At 38.2% G+C, this 24,781-nt stretch overlaps 1 protein-coding gene across 3 annotated transcripts; it reads right to left on the bottom strand.

Annotated features, from left to right (window-relative positions):
- Positions 1-819: 819 nt before the first annotated feature.
- rab27a (RAB27A, member RAS oncogene family) lies at positions 820-24,755 on the bottom strand. 3 transcript variants are annotated; one of them, XM_088640925.1, is made up of 6 exons: positions 24,617-24,755; positions 9,664-9,836; positions 7,301-7,386; positions 7,067-7,170; positions 6,425-6,548; positions 820-1,986 (listed from the first exon to the last, which is right to left on the bottom strand). In XM_088640925.1, the coding sequence occupies exons 2-6, from the start codon at positions 9,814-9,816 to the stop codon at positions 1,782-1,784; spliced, it is 672 nt and encodes a 223-aa protein (XP_088497051.1). In that variant the 5' UTR covers positions 9,817-9,836; positions 24,617-24,755; the 3' UTR covers positions 820-1,781. The 3 variants fall into 3 exon arrangements, with proteins under 3 accessions (XP_088497051.1, XP_088497053.1, XP_088497052.1); XM_088640927.1 differs by lacking the exon at positions 24,617-24,755 and adding an exon at positions 19,607-19,751; XM_088640926.1 differs by lacking the exon at positions 24,617-24,755 and adding an exon at positions 14,440-14,586.
- Positions 24,756-24,781: the final 26 nt, after the last annotated feature.

Genomic DNA, 24,781 nt, shown 5'->3' on the forward strand with positions numbered 1-24,781 from the left:
GAAGGGCAAGTTGGAAATTCTCCATGTAATTGAACCAGATAACATTCTAAACTGATCAAAACTGACTATTCCAAGAATTTGCAGATTGATCACTTATGGGTGCTCCATAAAACCTACTGGGCTTCTGCTGTAGCATTCTACCCACCAAAAGTGAGAGAAGAGCTGAAAACCCAGTATTTGGTAAAGGTTTTATCCATAATTTCAAACCCTGCTCTGCTGTGCAGGAACTGAAACAGTTTTAAACTGCAAGTGAACAGTTTATTTTATTGACTTGACAAGCAAAGTTGATGGTAAACTAACATTTAGCTGGAATGAAACCTGGAAGACACGGGTGTACTCTCGTTTCAGTAAGTATAACAATCCCTGCTATTGATATTGGTCATATTAATAACCCACAATGATTTATGCTCTTATAGCTCTAATGTTGTTGAACTACTCAACACCACAGTAGTATCGGGACACTACATGCTCAATGATTCCCGACTTGCATGCATGTTCAATATTGATACAGTAAAATAAAGTGAAACTAAATTCTGCCAATTCTCACATACTGTACAGTAGATTATAAATCAAAAATGGTCCATTTCATTTAAGTTGATATACAGTAAATTATACTCTTAAATACTCTAAATACTAAAAAAATACTCTTATGCATACATTCATATCTATTTTGCCAACTGAAAACTTGATAATGCACAAACTTCAGATGTGATGATTAGTATTGTACAGGTTCCAGATACCAGCAAACCAAGAAGTTATGAAGTCAATAAAACATGAATATACTAGCAAGCAGATAAGAAAAAAACAACAGAAAATAGCTTTTAATGTTTACTACATCATTTTAATAAATAAAATCTAGATATTATAATGAGTATCTTTTACATATTTGGCATTGTTACAGTGTTTTGGCATTAATACAGTGTAGGGGGAAAAAAAGTATATTTCCAGGCACTTCCCAAAATTACATTTTAGCTTTATGAAACACTTGATTTTTGATGAAAGTAAATCAGAGAGATCTTCTTGACCTTACAAAAAGCCTACAATTCTATAAGAGACCCTAAAATTCCACCATGAAAGATATACAGAAGAAATGTATCAGCGTTCTATACCATCAAGAAGTATAGGAAATGAAAGCTTTCAAATTCAGTCATTATTGATTTAATGTATTCATGACTTAAAATTGCTTTCTTACCATAAGAAGACCTATAGCCCAATGTCATTTCTTTACAATTTAGAAGAACAAATGTCCAAAAAGTGCATATGGTACACAGATTCAGTCCAGCTACTGCACTGAAGCTAATGTTGTAGCGTCAAGGCTGCCCTGCACTGTTGAAAGATAGGAAAGTTTATACATTAAATACAATCTTACCATTACACTACCACACAGAGCATTCTTGGCCTGGGCCATACAGAACACAAATATATCAGGGCTATTGTTTTAAAAGCTTACAAACTATTTCAGGTAGTACAGCTATAGTTACACATTTCAACTTAAAAGCACTGCATATAACTGTTGATTTTTGTCCTGTATATGAACTTTTATTATTTTAAAAAAGGTTAAAAAGTGAAGAACCCATCTAAGTAACAATTAAAAAAAAAATACAGTAGCAGACACCAGAAAACTGTGAGCAGCGTGGCAACGTAAACTCAATACAACTCTCCTCTCACACCATCTCAGAAGAAGCTCCCTGCCATACACCATGCGGAAAGGCCCTAGAGTAGAAGAATAACTACAGCTGTACTACTGAGACACAGGTGATGTCCCCTCCCCCCAAGGTACATTAGCAACTGCATTTGCCCGTCTCCTGGGTTTTGTCCTCTGGAAGTCCATCCGCAGAGCTGTGGCCATTGGATCGCAACACCCCATCCGGAATCCAGGACTTGTCCACACACCGTTCCATCCGTTTCATGATGAGATCAAGCAGGACCTCCACCGCTTTGGCCACGTTCTGTCCGTTGGCCGCGCTCGTTTCAAAGTAAGGGATCCTGCGGGCGACATTTTCCAAACCAAAGTTCAGCTTTTTTTTTTATATATATATATTTACAATGACGTCCCTGCAGCAAGGCAGCTGTATTCTGAGAAGCAACACTGCACACGATGGTGGTGTGCCATTTTGACAAATTCTTACTGTAGCTCAAAAAACACCGGCGCTAACACTAGTCCGTCCATCAATTTTCTAACGCCTTTATCCAATTCAGCGTTGTGGGGGAGCCAGAGCCTATCCTGGCAAGCAACGGGTGCAAGGAGTGATACACCCTGGACGGGATGCCAGTCCATCACAGGGCGAACACAGACACACTCACACCAAGTCGAATTTTCCCAGAGTTCAGTTAACCGGAGCACCCAGAGAAAACCTACATGGACATGTGAAAACCTACACCCAAAACAAGTTACCAGGACCGTCAGATGTCCGGGGGCGCCCCCTTTCTGAGCAGAGGTTTAGCCATATTTCGTGGCACGATTTAATTGTTTCCATGAGAGTGATAGACAAGAACTCTGACATTAACAAATAATAATCAATCTCGATATTTATGTTGGACTAACAGTTAATTAACTTTTGTCATTAATGGCTCTTGGTTAAATTTGAAACAGGATCTCTCATCACTTTCTTTCCATATCAATGATTGGCATATTTTTTTGTAAAACATTTGCCACTTCGCATTTCTTGTCGTGTCAATTATTTCCAGAAATCTAGCTCCAACTACCAATTAGAAAAATCTAGTTTAATTTAAATTTTAATTTATATACAAAGTGACATAGTAAATTCCTACCTATTCACAATAGCACATCTACAGTTTTACAGAGCTAATTACCTTTCTGAATCACACCCTTACATAATGTGAAGACCTCTGGGCAGAGTAAAGACACTGGCCTTTCCGTTTGTGTAACTGCCATTTCTCCTAGCGAACAGCTTTCATATTAGAAACTACGGCCAACTGGACTGATTGCATTTTAGTCGCTTTGATTCCAGCTCCAAATATGGCACTGTTAATAGTATAAATCGCTGACTGGCATTTCAAATATGGCACCAATTAGTATACATCATACACAAAAGTCACCAGAATTTGATTCTTGGTTCATGTAATTCCACACCATAAAATGACATTTTTCAATGCAGCATTAAGATGCTTATCATGCTTTTAAGACTATACAACAGTATAAAACTGAAGGGGGTGCAAGTGAGACAGGACTTCTCCTTTACGGCTCAAGCTCTGTGATTTTATCTCTCAGAAGCCCTGCTGATGAACTTACAGAGCAAGTGTCCCTGTTCAACATCTACCTTCCTTATTTAAGTACTGATAAACCCCTGTAGAAATTCCTTTAAATCACCCATTGCACACATCACTTTCTGAATCAAACCTCAGGAGATGTCTATGGCTCACAGCTTTTCCTACTGTAAAGAAAAAGAGGAAATCACACTGCAGTTTGTACATTTTAAAGCAATGCTTGTAGAACCGTGTTTTGCTCATAAAGCCCTTCTCTAAGTGTCATCTGTCTTGGGAATACAGTATCTAGACTGTCCTTCATCTGAAGGCAGGATTTTTTTTTTCAGGTAAATGCCTGGCAACAAATGTATTACAAACATATGTGACATATGAGTCACCAAGTCAACCACAACAACTCAAGCTGTTTAATGGCCTTTATACAAAAGTAAATGAACGTCACTGGAAAAACAGAAAATCCTCCTGTTTCAGCACAACGCCATGAGAGATCAAAAACAAACCTTTCTTTGGGAAACAGACATGAGATATTTTTAAATAAGTGCTTTTTTTTCCTCCACTTGAATGATGTCAGAATAGATAATCCAGTTTAAATTATCATAAATTATTTAAATTCAAAAGAACAAAACAGAAGGGTTTTTGTAAATGTGGAATATGAAAGTAAAGAGTTCAGTTCAGAGAGACCAGTGATATTAAAGGTTTATTAAAGATTTTATTAAAGGATTTTACAGAATAGATTGCAATTGCAATAGATTGCAATAAATCTGTAAATAGATTACTAGTGAATAATGATTACGGTAGAGCAGTTAAGATGTTTTCTATACCAATGTGTGTCCTGAGTAGAATATATAATGTATAATAAAGTGCACAAGCAGCCAGACTTTCACTCTTATAGAGGCTTTTCTCCTTTCATTGCTCCTACAGATTTCAATGCTGCCACAATGCTACACTTCATGACAGCTTCCTCTTCCAGAGACCATTTTAAAATGTCAAGCTTGTCACTTTATGCCAGCTCTCATCTTGGATGGCATTATCAAAGTAAATCAGAACGATAGGAAACTCGCACAATGTGTAGCAATATAAATGTGTCTTACTGGGTGCAGGTGTGGTGGTCTTTATGCAGAGTCCTAGGTTCATGTTCTGCGTGCAGTTTTTACCAATTTCTTCAGTTTCCTCCCATGTCCCAGAAACAATTAATTGGCAACTCTAAAATTGTCCCTTACTAGGTCAAGTAAATTTCATAAGTAACGGTATGTTTGCAGTACAGCCAATACTGGTTAGGTGCCTACAAAGAAGCAGAACCTAATGATCTTGAAGGCCATCTGATATGTTAACTTTCCAATTCCTGGTACCTTTCCCTGGTGACAGGATTATAATAACCTGGACAGCACACTAGTCTGTCACAGTAAAATAAAAATACTTACAGAATGGGAAAAACAATCTTCTCTACAAATTGCAAGAATTTTAAATTGTGATATGTCAAACAATAAAATACAGTACTCCTTCGTTATACGAGCTTAATTCATTCCTCGAAAAGTGCTTGGTAGGTGAATACTCGTACAATGGAAATTAAATCCCCAATACTTTCCATTTTATAATCTCCGATTTGCTCCAGAACTAAAAACAAAATGTACCCAAACTTCATCTTAACACAATGCAAAACAGTACCCTAAGTATGAAAGTAATACATCAATAGTTACTCAAATAACATGTCATTGTTTTCCTCAGCTAAGGACATTTATAATTCTGCTCATTTACAGTACAGTAGTTATACTTGTATAATTACAGGCATTAGCAAATGCATATAGTACAGGATAGTACCTAATGTTTATGCATTTCACACACAAGCCTTTATTACAAAAAAAAGCAAAAATGTAATAAAAAGATGCAAGAAAAGAAGAATTTTGGAAATGCTTTATGAAAGCCCAGCTTGTCCCAATAAAATCCACTTGTTAAATTTTTTGTTTTAAAAAGGTAGGAATCACTACAAGTCATATTAATGAAAACCTGTACAGCAAGGGATTACTGTAGTTTATAGGTTCACATGACAGCTATGGATACTGAGAAGTTTTTTGTTCACTATTCTAGCATGTAGCTGAATGGACGCTGGAAGAGCAGACGCGAAGCTCTGTGCACAGCACCATCAATGCCTTCTAACTGGAGGAAGCTACTGTATCCTGATTAAATCAAGCTAAAGTATGCATACAGAACTCAGGATTAACCCGAAGCACATTTACACACCTGAACCACAAATGAATTTATGAGTAAGTCCCATTATAATGATTCAAATCGTCTACCATGAGATTCATGCTGGTATTCAAGTTTTGGCCATGAGAATAAGACAGACTACCTCAAACTAGTATACAGATGAAAGCATTTCATAGTTTAATAAATCCTTTTGAAAAGGGGATTACTGCAGAAGGTTTCAAGGCTCTTCGAAAGCAAACGCACTTTCCCTGTTTCTGGGCCTTGACACTCTAAATAAACGTTTCTCAGCTAAATAACCTCTAGAGAAACAGACCACATCAGATAAATCAGACAGAACTCCTACCAAAGCCGTCACCATCATTAGTCACAGTTTGGTACAGTTAATTACTTTGACGGGTTGTCAGAATTTGAAATTTTGTTGTATTTGGGTATTGACTGAGCAGGGTTCTGAAATATGAGGAAAGAAGGGGCTTCCACATACTGCAATATGCAAAATAATAGATATAATATGAGAAAAATGAAAAGATGACTAAAACCGGAATGTTAGCTTTTCACCTCTTTCATTTTAAATGTGCTTTTTGCATACAGCAGTGTGCAAGAGAATTTCCTCTTCTTGAGGACTTGTCTGATCCTGCTACACACCTGAGGAGATTAGCTTTCCTTCTTATTTAAAAAGCAGGCTTTATTTGAACTGACAGGGAATGAAAAACTGCTGAACAGTGTGAGGTGTGTATTTCTAAATTTCAGAAATATTCTTTCCGTGCTAGTGTTCAAATATATCTATCTCTTCCCAACACAATGTTTTATTTCACATAAGGAATAAAAGGAATGTTGCCCAATACGGCCTGAGTCTCCTAAGGGCCTCATCATGAACCTATTCCAAAAACTACACAGAACTGTGCTGTGATTTTCTGCATCAATGCACACATGTAAAAGAATAAAAATGCAGACTTTGTTTTAGCATTAGCAAAACTGAGGTTACAATAGTACGTACCCATATTTTTCAGCAAGTTCTTGGGCTTCTTCTGATTTCACTGCCCTCTGGTCTTCCAGATCACACTTATTACCACAGAGGACAATATCGGGGTTCTCACAGTATGCATGCATTTGCAACTGACCTGCACAAGCAGAAAGGTTGATGAGCTTCATTTTGTAAACCACTTCATGTGACTTTCTTTTTAATCTGTTTTGCAATACGCAATTAAAATCACATCTGCCCGTACTATTTTAGCTTTCTTTTAATACTGAGCTTGAAAATTAAACTGGCGGTCACTGAATTTCAGAAGCAATAAATGCATTTACTATGAAGGTCAAATATAAGTACGCTTTTAAGCAATAGGTGTTTTGGTTTGAGAAGCATGAGGCTAAGAAGTCCTGGTATCAAATTCTAGTTTAGCATATCAATTAACGAATGGGTTTAATATTATGTAATTACTCATGTACAACCAGATTTACACTGCTCTCATCACAAGTAACTATAAATAGATTTTTTTTTCAAAACCATTTTAGTCAAGTAACGAAAAACACTGTAGTTATAAAATCATTCAGGGTTCATCATTTAAAAAAAGACAAATACAAGTAGGATACACATTTTAAAAAAGCACATGAATATATATATATAGGCAATGAAACCTACTCATCCAGTTTCTGACATTGAGGAAACTCTGCTCATTAGTAAGATCAAACAGAAGGAGAAAGCCCATAGCGTCTCTGAAGAATGCTGTCGTTAGGCTACGAAATCTATAACAAAAAGGAGAATTTAATTCATGTTTGAACATCTTAACCCAGAGGAGAATTAAAAAAAAACACTTTGCCTAAGGCCTTTTCTGACACAGCCAAGGGGAAAACAAATTCACACACTCTTACACACCTTTCTTGTCCAGCGGTGTCCCACAGCTGGATGTGTATCCTCTGCCCTCTTCCTGCAATCCCATCGGCACCATTCGACTTGTACACCTGTCAAGCACAGATATTTTTAAACTGAACCTTGAAACAATGGAAAAAAACATTGAAACTTAGTTTTATGGGACAAGTGACTCAACTGTCACTTGTCACATTATACTAAAATATTTTAAAATGATTTCAGGCAAAAAGCTTAGTGCAACTCATCTCCAAAAGGCCAAATGATTAAGCCCTGTGTATTTGCATGAACTTGATCACCAGGGATGTAAAGGTTTCCACATGTGCTCTGCTTGGAACGTGCTATTATGTATGACAGTAATTCTATAAAAAAGGCTTTATCTAGGTTTTTTTTACAAAGATCTGCAATAATTCTCCTTTCAAGTCATTACCTAAGCATGCTTGTGATTAAACACATTACACATTCAAATTTGGTTAAGTCATTTTCAATGTTTATCTTTCAGGAGTGTACAGAATACCACAATTATTTTCTCATTTCCGGGAGGTAACTTCACAAACACTAGGCCCACCCATTCAATTTGCACCAAGCTTTGTAAAATCAATAAAAATGATATTCAAGGCTTTCTATTCATAATTACCACCAATGCTTTATTCCAATAGGTAATTTTTCCCATTACAGGAAGACTAGCTTTCAGCTGCTGGTGAAGAAGGGATGAAATTATATAGGTTGGATAAGCTGGGCAATTACAGCTTTCAAAGCAAAACTGAATGTCTGCAGGTTTCTAATTCTAATGCTTAAAATGAAAAAGACATTGCTACTTTTATGACTTAAAGATGGCAATTTACTTGTTTTTATTCTTGTTATTGCCTTAATTGGTTCATCTGATCTAAAGCCATACTCGAATATTGACAGTGCTGTCCATAGTCCCTCAGTGTTAACCACACTGACCAACTGTTGTGCACCTCTCACCCCCAAGTAACACCTGGCTCTGAAGCACGTGCAAAGACTTTCCCACTCCAGTGACCCTGTGGGAATCTCCACAGATCAGTCTGACCCCCTGTATTCGAAGACTTCTACAAAGGCAGTGTGGAATATGTGCATTCTGAACCTGGTCCATATGCCTCACTGAATCATGCCATGATCTATACGTTATAGTATAACTACATGAACAAGCAATTCAGCAAAAGTTAATTCCCTTGGATAATCTTTCTTATAAGTATATGAGAAACTTGTGAATCAACAGATTGAGGGTACAAGTGGAAGTTACAAGGAAAAGCATTTAACAGAAGACCCGTCTTTACAGAGAGAACACACCCACAGAGGGGTGTGGGTGTCTGGAACCAGGTGCCAAGCCATGCAGATGCAGCCTGGGAACCATCGGGAAACCACAGACAAGACAAACTACTAGAAACCTCACACACACAATGATTGAATCACCCTCCTCTCGTCTGTAACCCTTCCCATGTTCTTACAGGACCGTCGGGGAGAGATGCACACAGACTACCGCATCACCACTCAGCTGATGTTCCGATAGCTTGACAAGCCTCTAAATGAAATCAAATGCTAGCCCTCGGGCACAACGGGGAAAGCACTTCTGGACCCAGCGTGAAAAAGTAAGAAAGCCCCTTCGTAGACTGGGTAATGTCTGCTGTGGAGAGGCGTTTCCATGTGTATCTTCAAGAGAGTGCAGAATTTGGAATACTTGCCACCAAACATATTCTACCATTTGTCATATGAAACCAGCACTCAGATGCAACATTTAAGCCACCAGTGACTATACTATAATGGTACAAGACGCTATCTTGACAAGCATTTTGTGGATTAAGTTGTCACTATCAATGTATTCATAGTTCTTTTAACTAGATTCCCTTGTTATTGGCTCAGAGTACTTAAACAGGGAGAATAAGGGCAACCAAGCAAGCAGACCAGTAGACTGTATCTTGTTGTTATGAAAGAAGCTTTGGTAGTTTCACCCAATACACATTTCATTTACAGCCAACACAGACACAAACATTAAATATCAGTTAGAGAAGAGAGAATATGCAAAAAGATGCAGCATAAAATAGCAATTATGCTTTGGAAATGCAAATCAGTAGGATTTGTAGGCTACTGACAAAACCAACACTTTTTTGCAGGAAAATGCATTCACAGTACTTGAAAGGAAAAGCCACAACTGTTGGGTTCTGCACGATGTGAGGGGACACTAAACAAAGGAAGTGACTATGATCCCACAAGATTTATAAGTTGCCTAAATCATATGTTAAGATAACATAAGTCACAAGATTTTTTAGAACTACATGGAAATCAAGTCCTGTTGCTGTCCACTTCATTGATGTTCGTGAATAGATTCTTGTGTCGATATTTCTACTTACCACTCTTTTTTCTCTGAAGTCAATCCCCACAGTTGTAATGAATTTGGAATTGAATTTTCCATCTGTGTACTGGTACAAGAAGCTGGTCTTTCCCACTCCAGAATCCCCCAGGGCTAAGAATTTGATGAGGTAATCATAGTCCCCATCAGACATAGTGAGAATTTATTTCTGACCTGTAAGACAGACAATATGGTCAGTAAAGTGATATGCATCCCCTTCACTGAAATGTACAGTGTTAGTCAATGTTGGGGGTTTTACCTCAGTTTTTAAAATCCAATTCCCTCTTTCAAACCAACTCACAATTCCTTTTTACAGTTACAGAAATTCTTAGAGGGAATTGTTTCTGAAAAAACTGGAATGACACCCCACTCTAAAAAAGGGTACGTCATAAGTGTACCACACAGGCAAAGTTTGTACTTCCATTCCGAGAAGGTCACAATACTCGGCCAAACTCACGCATTCAACATCATTCTGTATCGCATGCATTTGGGAACAAAATCGAAGTCTTTCTGCAGACTAGCACTTTACAGGGAATGAGATGGAGCCTAGGAGACGTGATGAATAAGGACAGAGGAAATGTCATCAGTAAATTACCCTCGAGTCAGAAATGTTTGTACATTTCAGTGGAATGGTCTTTTCACAATTAAAGGGGAAGGTGACACAAAATCCGAATGATCTTCATTTCATGCTGAACATGCAAGACATATCTAATGCAATGCAGGATGTGTAGTTCAAAATCGCTCATACTGCCAGGCTATGTAATTCTACTTAAAATTGTGAACCAAATAAACTGAAGATTTCCAGCTATTAGCAAGTAAATACGCCTCAGAAGGTACTAGGGTGCAAATGCTCTTGACAGCACATTCAGTGAAGAATTTCTCAGAAGGAGAAGTGTTGTTAGCAGAATGAAGACTCCACAGCCATTAAGGCCAAGACTATCACCGGCTCCATGTTCCTCCCCACAACAAGAAATACTCAGAATAAGAGAAGCTCAGGGCTCCAGGATCACCTTAACAAGAATGATTTTAAGAACACCCATTCAAACACAATGTCATTTCAATGAAAGCTCTGGCGATTCTTAAAAAATGAAACTCTCATGATCAAATGGAAACAGCCAATAAGGAGATTCACGTACAGTTTTGCCCGAGATGAGTTTGATACGTCTGACACTTACAAAAAGACAATGAAGGGCACAAGTCAGGTGGCACTGGTAAATACATCCTCCAGCAAGAGCCACATGTTATTCTGCCATGACAGAGAACTCTTACAGAACAGAAACTATGAAGAGAAAGACATCTCATTATTATGATGATAATTTTGTAACAGCACCCATTCATCACTTAATGCCACTGCAACAGCAATATTTTAGAAACAATGGCTATTTTTGTATTTATATGACATCATAAATATTTCATACAACTTTATCCCTGCATCAGCCCTTACAATGTGAAGCTCACTGCAATCCCAAAGCATGGAGCAGCCCCGGGCTCTATGCAAGAGACAAACTCCAGCCCTGGAAAGTAAACACAGATACACATCTGACACTCAGCGAACAAGCACTGCGTGATCCTGTAACCCACATCATATGACTACACCACGAGAAGGCATTCACACAAGTCCTGCATTCTTTCACATTTTACAAAAGCTAAATCCCATCCTAAGCTTAAGCAGCTTAAGGTCTGAAGCACAACAGTTTTCAGACTTTGTGCAACTGTTCTATTACCTTAAAGATAAAAACACTCTTAGCCCTGTAATGCAATTCCACTGTCTATATAAAATTACTAGGTCAAAGAGAAAGGAATGGATAAATTCTCAACATGTACCCTTCCCAAAAGCACTGCAAGCTTGCGAATTTCTGATACTCATTTAATTAGACACTAAGGCTTGCGCATGCTTGGAGGATATAAAACCACAGAAGTGCATGATAAAGAATATGTTTATATCTGTTCACTGCACATATACAAGGTCTACCACAACAGAAGAAATTAATACAGGCTTCTTAAAATCGTCCATAAAAAATCAAGTTTGTTCTGTCCTTTTCCATTCTGTTTTATGGTGAACTCACGCAGTGTTGTACAAACTCCTTATAACTTGCAAGATTAGCTTCAGTTATTCAAGTGAGAATCAAATGCAGTCAGGAGATGCTTATCATTTAAGGGTGTTTCTTCACTTATTCGGGTCAAGTCTAAGATAACCCACAGGAAGTGTACTGGGGAACATTATCAAAAGACGTATACAACCATTTTTTTTACATTACCACGCATACTTGCATTTATTCGCACAGTTTCACTTGGTCAAGAAGGAGTAGGTTCAGGAAGGTACTGTATGTACAGTATAAGCCCTTTCATGTTGTTTGGTTAGTGGGAGTGCGGAACAAGCTATCCAGCCTTGTTGTTGAAGCCGATACACTGGCTTCTTTCAAGAAAAAAAGCTGTTTGAAATCCTTGGACCAATTATCTACTATCCACAGACTGAGTTGGATGGGCCTAATGGCCTCCTCCGATTTGTAACTATTCTTATTTTCTTAATCCAAGGAAATGTGGTTTTAACAAATACCTGTAGAAAGTTTGTAAAGGTTTTCTACCTTACATATGAAAACTTTACAGACTGGGAAAGGAATACAACAATACAGATGGACATAAGGAACACAATACAATTAGGAATCCAAACCTTCAATATTAGCATGGTCCACGGTGGAGTACTTACATGAAACATGGGCAGGTTTTTTTCAGCAACCAGCTACAAAACTGACTCTTCCTGTTCAAGACTATCATAAAGTGTGAAAAGATCCTCTGTGACACTATGTTGCATGTCAGCATATTTTTCAATTTGTGTTCTTTACCACGTCTTGCTTCACACTTATCTTGGTAAAAAAAACATGCAAGAGCAACAGCTGCAACAAGAGTCAGACAAACTTGCAATCAAACCTTAAGCCATATCAAACTGTTGACTCCTTCTGCAGTTCCTCAGCAGAAAGCTCTTCCAAAATGCACCTCAAACAGGCACAAGGTATGTACAGAGATAAAGCCCTGTGCTTGAGGTTTCATTCATTCCATGTCTGTTTAGTCAATAAGGAGGAGAAAACTGGAGCAAACAGGATAGATCTTTGATGCATTTAAAATGCAAATTATAAAAAACATCAATGTCAAACATCCATAACCAAGCTTGGTCTCCTATGCGACAGTATCTGAATTTGTTGGAGTGAAGAAATTAGAAGCAGGATAACCCCCCCCCACACACACACACAATCTTCTTGTAAGTTATAAGAAAAACAAAAATAATAAGAAAAACTATGCCATGTGCTTTGGGACTAATATACAGTATACAGTATTATCTTTGCTTTTAAACTTTTATTTTTCTTCAAGTTCCAAACCAATTCCTCCACATTCATCACAAGAATCCTTTAATATTGCCATCTGCATGCTCTCCAAACTAGGAACTGAAACATCAATGCAGGAAAACAAAAGCAGCAGATGTCCTGTGTAGACCCAAGACTACACAGATGTAGTACCTGGAATGCCTACTTGTTCGCCCAGAACTGTGTGAAAATTCTGAAAACCAGATGACAGCAAACACTACAAATGAGAACTACAGGGATATCAGAGTGGAAGCACAGAATCGTGGGGATCTGGTATCATAACTGAGAGGTTCAGGATTAGAGTTGCTGTTCTGAACAATGTACTCTAGATGTACCCTTGAGCAATGTACTTTACAATCGTCTACCAGCACTGTGAGGAATAACTCACTGACACGCAGGTTACACTCCTCTCAGGTGGGAACCAAGTTCAATTAACCTTAAAGAAATTAACTGAAACTCCAAAGACTGTTAAAGACTCCTGTGCGTTATGTTCTACGCCATGACTGCTCCCTCGAGAGGGATGATTAGATCGCTGCTTAGCCCTACCACACCACATCTGAAGTCACAAACCTAGCAACTCATTTATTAATCAGCTCCGTAATCTCAGAACAAGCTTGTTTAATACAGCTACTGCAGGAAGCACATTGAATTATTAATCATCTGTGCATTATTGTAATGAACTCCACTCACTAGAAATTAATACAGAATGCCAACCTTTCGTGACTATCACTTTAAGGTGGGAATTAAACTTCCACGTTTTATCCCATAATACACAACTGTCCTCCTCCCTTGCTAAATATTTAGCAATGATCCTCCACCCTCTCAATGAGGCATACATGCTATATGTTATCAGACTCCAGTTATCAGTACAATGCCACAGCACTGTAAAGCCACCGGCAAAGAAAGATTTATGATGACCGTCTTACTAATTGCATGAATGCACTTATTAATTTTTGTGACTATTTTCTGCCCAGTGATATACTAGTTGAAGAGATGCAGGCTGTTTATCTGTACATGTTATGCTACTGTATACTGCATTTCCATGAACAAGAATAGGAAAACTAAAGATGTACAAATCTCTGGAAAAGCTCAGCAAGCGTTAAATATGCACAACAATGCATTGCTCTAAGTGCTCCATTCCATAAAGGAATGGTGTTAGAATAGTAAAGTCACTCATTTTACTACTTTGTTGCATAGGTTATATCACATTCTGTTTTAAAATGATGCAACAAGAGCACTATACTCTATCATTCTGTAAGACTTTTTATAAAAATGTAAATGTGCCAAAGATAACCCAAAATGCAATGTACCAAAAATGTACCCTTTAATTTGAATTTCATACCCAGTTAGCAAAAAAACATCTGGCATTTCTTCATGCAATTTGCAAAACTATTGTAAAACAAATTAAGCATGCTTACCTCCACGCTCACAAACAAATTGCCAGGACTAACAGGAGCACACTGATCCGTAGCTCTAATTTTCAGCTCCACCTAGTATGCACACAAAATTCTGGACATACGTGGAATGCATTTACTGTTCGTTTCTCTGGGTGCTGGATGATAATTAGGAGTGGCTCTACTCACCTTAGGAAAGCTAGCTGGTCTGATGTCAATAGTGGTTTACCTTCTTTAAATGCACTCTATGACACAGATGGTGAAAAATTAAACGTGTACACCTGTCACCTTTAAAACAGTGTTATAATTTCACGAATGCATGATCACCTAGGAGGGTGCTGTGTTGCTGCCTTTCACCTCTGGGCTTCTGGTTTCAATTCCTGGGGTGCTATGTGTGTGGAGATTGTATTTGTTTCCCTGTGTTCACCTGGATTTCCTCCAGGTGCTCTGCCGCAGTCCACAGACATACTGTACTGGTAGGTTAACTGTATTCTGGAAAGACTTGCCTGTATATACACATCTGAGTTCCTGTGTGCTCTGTGATCGACTGGCATCCCGATCAGGGTGCATCCCACCTTGCATTTGTTGCTTGCTCTATATGGAAGGAACAGCCTTACCTTCTAAAAACCCAGCTTGCACTTGAAAGAAATTTGCAATAGGAAATGAATATAAACAAATATACAAATGAATATAAACAACAGTATCTTGTTTTAGACTGTCATTATGACAGTCTGTGACTTACAGGAAACAACCACTAGAAGGGTCTTCTAAGAGCAGAAAGAATATTGCAAGGATAGTGAAGAGTTAGGTCTTCTCAGCAAGAGTCTTCCTGCTTACATGCCTTTACAAGAGATCAGATCTACTGCATTTACTCCTTGGCTGTTATGGTGAAAAAGAAGGTTTCAACAATATATCAGACTATCTGGTTATATTTCTTACTAAAAAAAACAACCTACACCTCACATTCAAACAACAAAACATGTAGAAGTAAATATGAAAGGAAAATGGCTACATTAAGAATTGCAGATTTATTCAAACCCTCTGCTACGGCAAGCCTAAATAAAAGCACAAAATTACAACTAGTGGAGTGGCCTCCATTTGTGTGCAATAATAGTGTTTCTTGTGATTTTATTTTATTTTATTTTATTTATATGAGGTTCCTTGGTCAGGGAGTGAATTTCAAGCAAAGACTCATCGCATATCAGGACCTCCATGCTTGAAAGGAAAATGTCAATTAAAACTACGAACTTTACAATAATTTCATTCTCTGTTTTCCTGATAAGTATTATCCATGCTGTGATCTGTACCCATGAACTCTAAAATAATATTTCTACCATTGAATTCATACTTTTCTATAGTCCTTGTTTTATCACACAGTCCAATGTTCTCTGTGAAAAATAATGTGGAGGCTGAATTTTCCAGTATGAAAGGATGAGGCCTAGGTTACTCAAAGTCAGCAAAGGCACTAAGAAAAGCAAAAGCATAACTCTCCAGTTACTTAACAGCTTTGCACTGTGCCACTAAGATACAAGAACTCCTGTTGCCCCTTTGAGAATTCCATAGTCTTTGTTTCTAGAGCTTTCAAGAATGAAATTACAACAGGAAAGCTTCACCCTAGAAGTGCACAATACTATATCTTTCCTAACTTGTCACCAGGCTATCGAGTCAGCTGCCCCCATCTCCAAGCAGTGCTGCACACAAAGCTCCAGGTTTTCAGCATTTGGGCTCCTCATTCTGTTTTAACCATGACACCAGTTGTTTCACCGTGATCGAATGTTCCTCCACAAGTAAGAGGAACACGAGTGATGGTTATGGCCTCTAAAAGAAGAGGGGAGCGAGAACAGTACAGTGGGGACTGGTACCAGAGTGTTGAAAATGGTTTTCTCACTGTAACTGTAATGACAAGCCACAGCTGCACACACAGTACTAGCAAACCCTGCTTTGCCTCATGAATGTTTCTGTCTGACACCATCATCAAAATGAAAATCAAGCGGCACACAGCAGGGGAACTCATGCCTAATGTTTACAGTGGCAGCTTCAGCCCACAATGACAAAGGGAATATCTTATAAGGCCCTACTGTATATAAAATCATTCAAGTAAATCCATCCATCCGTTTTCTAACCGCTTTGTAAAAATTCAGGGTCACAGTGGAGCTGGGAGTCCAACCCGACAAGCAACAGGCACAAGGCTGGCTACACCCTGGACTTTAGTGTATCGCAGGGCACACAAACACAGACACACACTCGCACCAGGGGCAGTCTCCTCAAGAGCCAATTAACCTGCCAGTCTGTCTATGGACAATAGGAGGAAACCCAAGCACCTAGAGGAACTGCATCATTATGCTACCCCATTAAACTAAACAATATTCAAAACTGTTTTTGTTTTCCCAGTAGGCTGCAAAGCAGCTCCTCCAGGAAAGTCCTGTCTGCAGCCCGGAATGTGCCCCATAAACTTAAAATGGCTGGTTCCAATGCGGACTACGCCCACTTGCCAAATGTGGATCACAGCCTCGCAAAGGCTGACTCAGAACTGGCCCAGGTGCCACGGGTCGAGACACAGAGGCCATAATCCCATGACTGAGCTGCCGACTCATGTGTCAGGCTGATGCATGATTAACAATCGAAAACTGGTAGAGAAAGAAAGGGATACATAAGTTTCCTAAAAAAAAAAAGGTTTTGCTTTAGTTTTACGTTATCAAACTTTAATAAAATGGCAAAATGTTTAGGCCGAAATATCATTCAGTATGATTTCTCCAGCTGCCAAACGCATAACCTGTTACTTTTCTGATAATCTACCTATCCACCTGCAGTATCGCTTCACCCTCAGGGGGGCGCTGATAGCCGGCACAGGGTGCAAGGTAACACCACACCCTGGATGGCACACACATGCATGACTACTACAGCACACCTCTAGATAAACAGAAGACCATTCAGTTTAAAGACAGCGCACGTTTCAGTGACACACACTGTACCACAATATCTATACCTGAATTCAAGGGGATCTCAATGTACAGAAGCTGCAAGTTATATTTCATTTCTCATTATGTTTTGTTATTCTCCAAGATTTTTTTTAAATGAAAAAATCTAATTGTCTACACAAACATATACAGTGTATTTACAAAACCTACATACATGGGCTATGTTCTAAGGTCGCTCTGGTAAAGATGAACTATTAAATGTCAGGATCATTTTAAGAAAAACGTAACACCTCAATAGTCAGCAAGTCAGAAACTGGAGTCCATCTTAAAAGCAGGAACCTTTCTGCATTACATAGGTATTTTTTATTAACAGCACACTTCAGTCGTTTGTGTTTGAAGGCTCTAGGTTGGCCAGTTGTTTTATTTTGACAACACTAGTCACTTTTACTAAATTCTAAATTGACCTAACAGCTCCTTAAGTCCAGTGTATACGTATTACACAAACTGCTATTACCACAGTTACAAGAGACTGTTGCTATAGCCAAAAACATGCAGTGCTACATTTTAAATAGAACAGAATTCTACCGCATCACTGTTAGTAAATACTTCCCAATGTTTGAAAATAATTATATTATTTACTGTATATAGAGAGACTTTTATCCATAGGAATCTTAAAACACTTTCGGTATAGGAAGGGAACATTCTCTGTCCACCTCTGAAGTGAATGACATTGCAAAGTCAATACATGAAATTTTAAATACAACAAAGGTATTTAAAAACCAAAATTCTTCACCTAGATCCAAATTTGTTATGTGAATAAATGCTGAAAATCAAGGATCAAGTGAAGATAAAAACATCTCATCGCCAGGTAGCCTGCCAACACCAGGCTTCTCAAGTGGAAGGAGAACCTTAGTAACAATTTGTGAAGTCACAATTCTGTAATTAAGGCGTCACGATTCTATTATGTAAAAACGGGTTTTCCAGCTGAACAAGTCAACGCAACACCCTAATGACCTACAACTACATTTAAGAGTAGTGCTCTTGAACAGAAGGCAGGATTAACCAATGAGGTGAACAAAGAGTTACACTGTGGATTTCACTGAGCATTGAAGTATCCACCCTGGGCAGCCGTCCAACACTGATGGCGCTTGTCCCTTCAAAACAACTATGCGGATATGCAGAACCCAGTAAATTAAATAAATCTGGCCCAGCCGCAGTGTGGTGGAACTGATAGCATGAATAAAACTATTTCACTATTAAAACCTAGTTGAGAAACAAAACAATTTTGATATTTCAAAGCACTAACTTGTAGCTAACATTACTAAGGACAGGATATTTCTAAAAAACTAAAAAGGCTGAACTTGTTTAATGATTTGAGAGTTCCTGTACTCCATCCAGCCTGCTTTGATTAGCTTGCCCAATAAACAAATCAGCCTCAAACGAGCTGTGAATTCCTGCTGTAGCATACTTTACAATTTGCTTTTAAACAGCAGACTACAGCAATCTTCCCATTACAATACTCTCAGAGTAGATGGGGATTTAACTCTTTTCCAGTTTTGGTAAAAATGTAAAATTGAAATACAGATAAAAGGGCTCATGTCCTGTAGCCAAGGTGATGAAAACTTACTCAAGCTGTGTACTCAATTCACCTTACACAGGAAGATAAACAGCTTTAGTTTCAAAATATTTACTGAATCGGTAATGTTCGAAAGTGTTTTTAGGTGTTATGTTAGAATCGACTTGGTATCCAGCATTATTGCTTTTAAGTAAAATGTTTTTACAAATAACTAACGTTTGTTACTTTTTAATTTAGTTTTAATGCTAAATTGATTGCTAGTGCACTGAAGGTTTCCTTACTTAGCATGCCTTAACGTATCAAGAGACAACGCCAACATGACGAAACATTTGATGTTAAACATCTGATTATCAGAGAGCACACACAAATTAAGGTTTAGCAGTTATTAAAATAAATCCCCAAACAGATGTTAAATTTAATTTCTAAAAACAATCAAATGCTTGTATTTGAAAAATCCAACAGGGACAGGCACACTCAGTACACCTGACAACTAAACCCTTTAAAACACATTTGAACAGAATTCTAAAACTTAATTAATTGTTAAATGTAAAACATCCCTAAAGATAAGACTTTATCCATATAAAATTGTTAGTTCCTACAACACCGTCCCAGTTATGAACACAGACACTATAAAAATACTATATTTATGATGCATCTTGTAACAGAATTATATTGGGTATCAGCTAAAACAACATACCTTATAAGAACAACAAAAAACACTAGATAGCTTCAATTTCCTGTAGAATTCTAATTCCTCATGCAACCCAATTAGTTTCTGCATTTAATTCATTCACAAGAAGTATCCACTTAGTGTTCTGTCAATAGAGCTGAATAAATTTGTATCAAGTCAGAAGTTCCAGAAACAAATTATACTTAAAGACTCAAAGCAATCGCCACTGCCCCCGCCACACACACAAAACAATTCCCAGAACTCACCAGTGGATTCTGCAACGCACAATATCTGCATCTAATAACTATCAGCAGGCCCTCATGTGCTTTTTCTGTCCAGTCAGGTGACCACAGATATTTCACAAAGTCAAGGAACCAGTTCAATACGCATGTTTCCCACTGCACAGTCTCAATACACTGTGCAAGACAGTATTTTCTGGAACATTCCTTAGTTGAATAATGGGAATATTGTACACTAATCTGTTTGATTCAATGTAACATTTTAAAAAATATATTCCTCCGCTCAGTCAAACAAAGTTAGGTCTCAAGAAGCAACTGCACAGCTCTGCTCATTAACTTCTTAGACAGTGAATAAAAGCATATTTTGTTCTCTTAGCTGATAAATCAGGAATCTCATTAGAAGAGGACCAACTACTTTTTTCATTAACTATTTAAAAGACTTCAGAGAAAACACAATTTCACTTGAAGTAAATGAAAAAGACATTACTGAAAATATTCATTCGTCATGTAGGTCCTTAAACTGGCATTTACCCAGTGCTGCACAAAACAGTCTTATCTCTACTATAAAAACTATGAAGTAGTAAGTTAGTTAGTAGTACGTTAATCTGAAAGTAATGACACTTGTTAACACACCTGGAGACTCAACTGCCCATATCTGAGCAGGCATACCTCCAAAAGTAGTATTCAGGAAACATTAAGTTGAAATACTTGGCCTTCCTAGACTGTATCTGATTTTAGACTTACTAAAGTATTTATATTTTTTCTACTATAGACTACAGAAGAGGTCATATAAGAGAAGGAAATAAAAACTTCACAGGGAGTCATTAGTGCTGGATGGCCATTAGTGAGCTTTTGGGCTGTGGGAGATCACTTACAATTGATAATGCCAACATCTTTCTGGCAGTTAGCAATATAGAAAATATAATTGTCTCTCCAAAGGCATTTGTGTTTTACACTATCAGTCTCCACACAGATACCCCCTTTTTAACACACTTAAGTTACAACAAGAGGGGGCTATCTAGTTCTTATGTTTGCTGTTAGGTGACTGATCCAACAATGTCATCCGGTCTTCACTGGAAAGAAGCCCAGGATGCCAGCTTCTACATCATGAATCGTTCACTTTTTCTACATCTTTCAAAGTGTCTCCTGCTCTCAGTTTCAAAAAGCATCGCCCTGGAACTTCCACTTGCTCTTCTGCTTGACACTGACTACAAAGATACAGCTCTTCCAGCTGGTCAGCACAGCACATTCCTTTAAGCCCAGGAATGTGTATGGTCTTTGTTTTCTGGACTAATTCCAGAGTTGCAACCTTTTTTGTAACTTGGAGACCAGTACCATGATAATATTCTAAGGTCTTCCTAATGCATTGTACAATTTTAAAATAACCCTTGATGTACATTCTACACTTCTGGTATTACACACATTCTATTTGTCTTTTTATTGCTTTGTCTAGACAAGTGCAATTCTTGTATTTACTGCCCAATATTGAATTTTATAGGTTTAAAATTTCTTTAAACTTCTTTTACGATGTTAGCTAATTTTGCTATTTTACAATAATCAGAATCTGGTTTTCTATCACTTCCACAACATAGGTGACCAATATAAATTGGAACAAGTAATAGGTTTATTCCATGCTGAAAAGAGAAGAAAGAAAACACAATGTTTCGGCCGTGGAGCCTTCTTCAGGTGTGAATATAAATTGGGATGAACAGTGGTACTAATACAGATCCCTGTGGTACTCCACTAATTACATCAACCCAGTTTGGGCATTAATGCCTTTTCTCTAGTGAGTTTTCTAGCCACTAACCCGCTCAATCCAAAAACATACATTACCTTGGATGCCTATAACATGTAGTCTAAGATAAAGTTCTATGTAAAGGATAAATCAAAAATCCTTATGGAAATCCAAATTCCGTATTCGCTCACTGTTTTCCCTCAAGACCTGTATGTACTCAAACATCTAACAAGTTAGTTAAGCAGGACTTACCTTCTCTAACTCCATGTTGACTATCTCCTAGAATCTCATTACCATATAGATGTTCCTTTGGTTTAATTGTAAGGGTCTTTTGAATAACCTTACATGCAATAGATGTAAAACGTATTGGTCTCTAACTCCTTAGATCAATTCCGTCAGCATTTAAATGTGGGTGCAAGAAATGCACTTTTTCACTCAATTTTTACAACCCTTTCAGGTACCCCCTTGAGTAACTTGTTTGAGACCTTTAACAGATATCATTGTCCAGACTCAGAAGAACACAAGGTGACGTTAGGTACCATCCATCCATTTTCAAACCACTTCTTCCAGTTCAGGATCACAGGGGAGCCAATTATCTGACCAAATATGATAAATTTCCCCAATCAAACCTGAATAGTGGTATTCATCACCAGTGCCTGATATTTAATCATCTATATCCACCATCATCCAGGTGGGTGCTGCACATTGGTGGTGGTGGAGGGGAGTCCCCATTACCTGTAAAGCGCTTTGAGTGGAGTGTCCAGAAAAGCGCTATATAAGTGTAAGCAATTAAATTAAATTATATTCATCTGGCTCTACAGCAATAAATTCCGAATATTCAAAGTTAGGAAGTTTTGCTGCTGCTACAGTACATGATTGATGTGAGTGTATTGTAACCTTAATCTTATGAAATCTGCCTAGTGAGTGTCTCAATGCACTGTAGCAGTGTCTTGCACAACACGCTTTCACTGACATGTAATCAAGCAGAAGAAAGCTCACAGTACATGCTGTTTTGAGACCTGAAAATAAGTAGAAGTTTTTTACCAGCTTCTCGTACACACTAAATGTGGAGTATTAGAAGAAATCTTCATCCCCTCAAAAAACTTTCAAACCACAGTGAATGATCAATGATCTGGATTAGAAAAACCCGATCAAGGAAAAGGGTATCAGGCAAACAAATTTCATAATGGAGCACATAAGTTCGGCTCATTCTATCCTTTTTTCAGTTCATACAGTATCACATGCCTCCGGGAAGCAAAGCCTGAAGCCTTACCTTCAGTTTTTTTTAAATAAAAGCTCCAGCCGTCCCAGAGTTGGATACCATCTCTTGTATCATCTTGCAGATACAAACACACCATTCAAGTTCAACAGGACAATAAAAAATTTACAGCCTTCACTGATAAGCCTTTCACAAATGCAAAACCCCAGCAGCTGCACTGCGACAGGTGAACAAGTCGCACAAAATACTCTGGCAAAGGCAGGAAGCCGCCTCTGGTGGGTTTCTCCCCCCAGCCATGCATCCAGTCCTCATCCTGGTGGCCTGGTGTGTCTGCAGGTTTACAAGCTCACTTTAAAGCACCAGCACCTGAAGAGCTGGGAGAAGCAGTTAAATGGCTCCAGTTGAGCTGGTAACCAGCTGGATTCTGTCATTAAGATAATTCATTTGAAATTGGAATGACAACCTGAGGGTACATTTGCCCGCCAGGACCAGGACTGGACTCCCAGGGTACTGCTCCATCAGATGCTTTTGTCTGATAAGTAATGGGTCAGATTATGCCCAATGCAGTGAGCGGACAAACCTGGTGACAGGAGTAAATTCAGAAAAATCAACAAGGCAGATAAACAGAAGAAAGCAAGCTAACTGGAGAACAGTTGGGGGAATTCTGTTATAAAAAAGCCGGTTTTCTGCTTACAATATCTAATTATTATTACTCCCACATTGCTTATTAAATGTGATGAGCACTTTCTTGATCATTTAGAAGATGGAGATGCAGGGATGAAGTGAAACTGTGTCCATTTCTTAAACTAATCGATTCATGTAACTACAGGAGTACAGCTTGCTGGCTTTTAATACACGAATTGAGAACATTCAACTTGGAAAAGAAATGATTAACTACACAGATTGAGTAGTGCTGTGTACCACAGAGCTAATGGCAAAGAAGTAATACCGGGTTATTAGGCTGTGGAGAAACTGGAGAACGTTTACTGTTTAAAGATACAAGATGACAAAACACGTCAAACACACCCTGGCGTGGTGCTGCAGACCACATTTTACACAGAAGTGGAGCAGAGAAAAAAAACGTCAAAATAAAAGTTGAGCTGTAAAAAAACGTACTACTCTGCGGGCAAAAAAAGAGTAACTGACTGATCATTAAAAACCAGACGTCAGCTAATGAGAAGGAAAATGCTTATTTTCAATTGATTAGGTTACAGCAGACATTCCACATATTGAGGCCCTGGTAACCGGTAAAAACAGAAAACCTTTGTCTTTCTTTAAAACGACTCCAAACCGAACCCAAATGTAAAAATGTAGAATAACCACTTCTTTGTTAAATTGGTTTTGGAACACTGTGTCGTCTGTGATAATAAACTCAGAAATTAAAGTAGGTCTGCATTTTACAGATGGTGTGGGATTTTCTGTAAGAGACCATCGGTTTTAACCATTAAACACATTGAGAGAAGCTAAAACTAACGTGAATTTGGCAGGGCCTGTGGTCCTGAAATTGACTACGTGTTGCCAGCAAAGCAAATATAGTTTTGGTGGACATAAATTGCGTTTAATACCTTGGACATTTCCAAGCTGTGACCGTGCGTAGTATTTCGCACATGCCGGGGTGCTGTCTGCAATTCCACCTCTCTCTCCTTCCCTCTCTCCGCGATTTCCAAGCCATGAGCAACATAAGATGCACGACTTCTGAAAAGTTAACTTTCTTAACGACGCGATAAATTAAACAGTGCATGGACACAATATTCGCAACTAAAGAAATACAGTCGCTGCTTCTATATTTAAGTGCTTTTAAATCCTACCACAAAAGGACAAACTACTGATAAAAGTGAACTTACCAACGGCGTCAATTGGTTGTCGTTCGCAGCAACCTAAGCGTGAGCAAAACACAGAAAAACAATCGGGTAGTGCTCGTTGAACGGTTCAATTGCCCAACTTAATCGTTTTTTCCCTTTTAGGTAGTAGCTAAACTTGCCTTTTTCCGTCAATGTAACATCACTTCC

This window comes from Lepisosteus platostomus, chromosome 7, assembly GCF_059453375.1.
Source record: "Lepisosteus platostomus isolate fLepPlt1 chromosome 7, fLepPlt1.hap1, whole genome shotgun sequence".
Lineage (NCBI taxonomy): Eukaryota > Metazoa > Chordata > Actinopteri > Semionotiformes > Lepisosteidae > Lepisosteus > Lepisosteus platostomus.

Excerpts from the sequence above, each read along its gene's own strand:
- rab27a (XM_088640925.1), bottom strand. The coding sequence starts at position 9,816 with ATGTCTGATGGGGACTATGATTACCTCATCAAATTCTTAGCCCTGGGG. Across the intron at positions 7,387-9,663 it reads ACTTCAGAGAAAAAAGAGTG|GTGTACAAGTCGAATGGTGC; the intron begins GTAAGTAGAAAT and ends TGTGCTTGACAG. Across the intron at positions 6,549-7,066 it reads CAATGTCAGAAACTGGATGA|GTCAGTTGCAAATGCATGCA; the intron begins GTAGGTTTCATT and ends CTGCTTGTGCAG.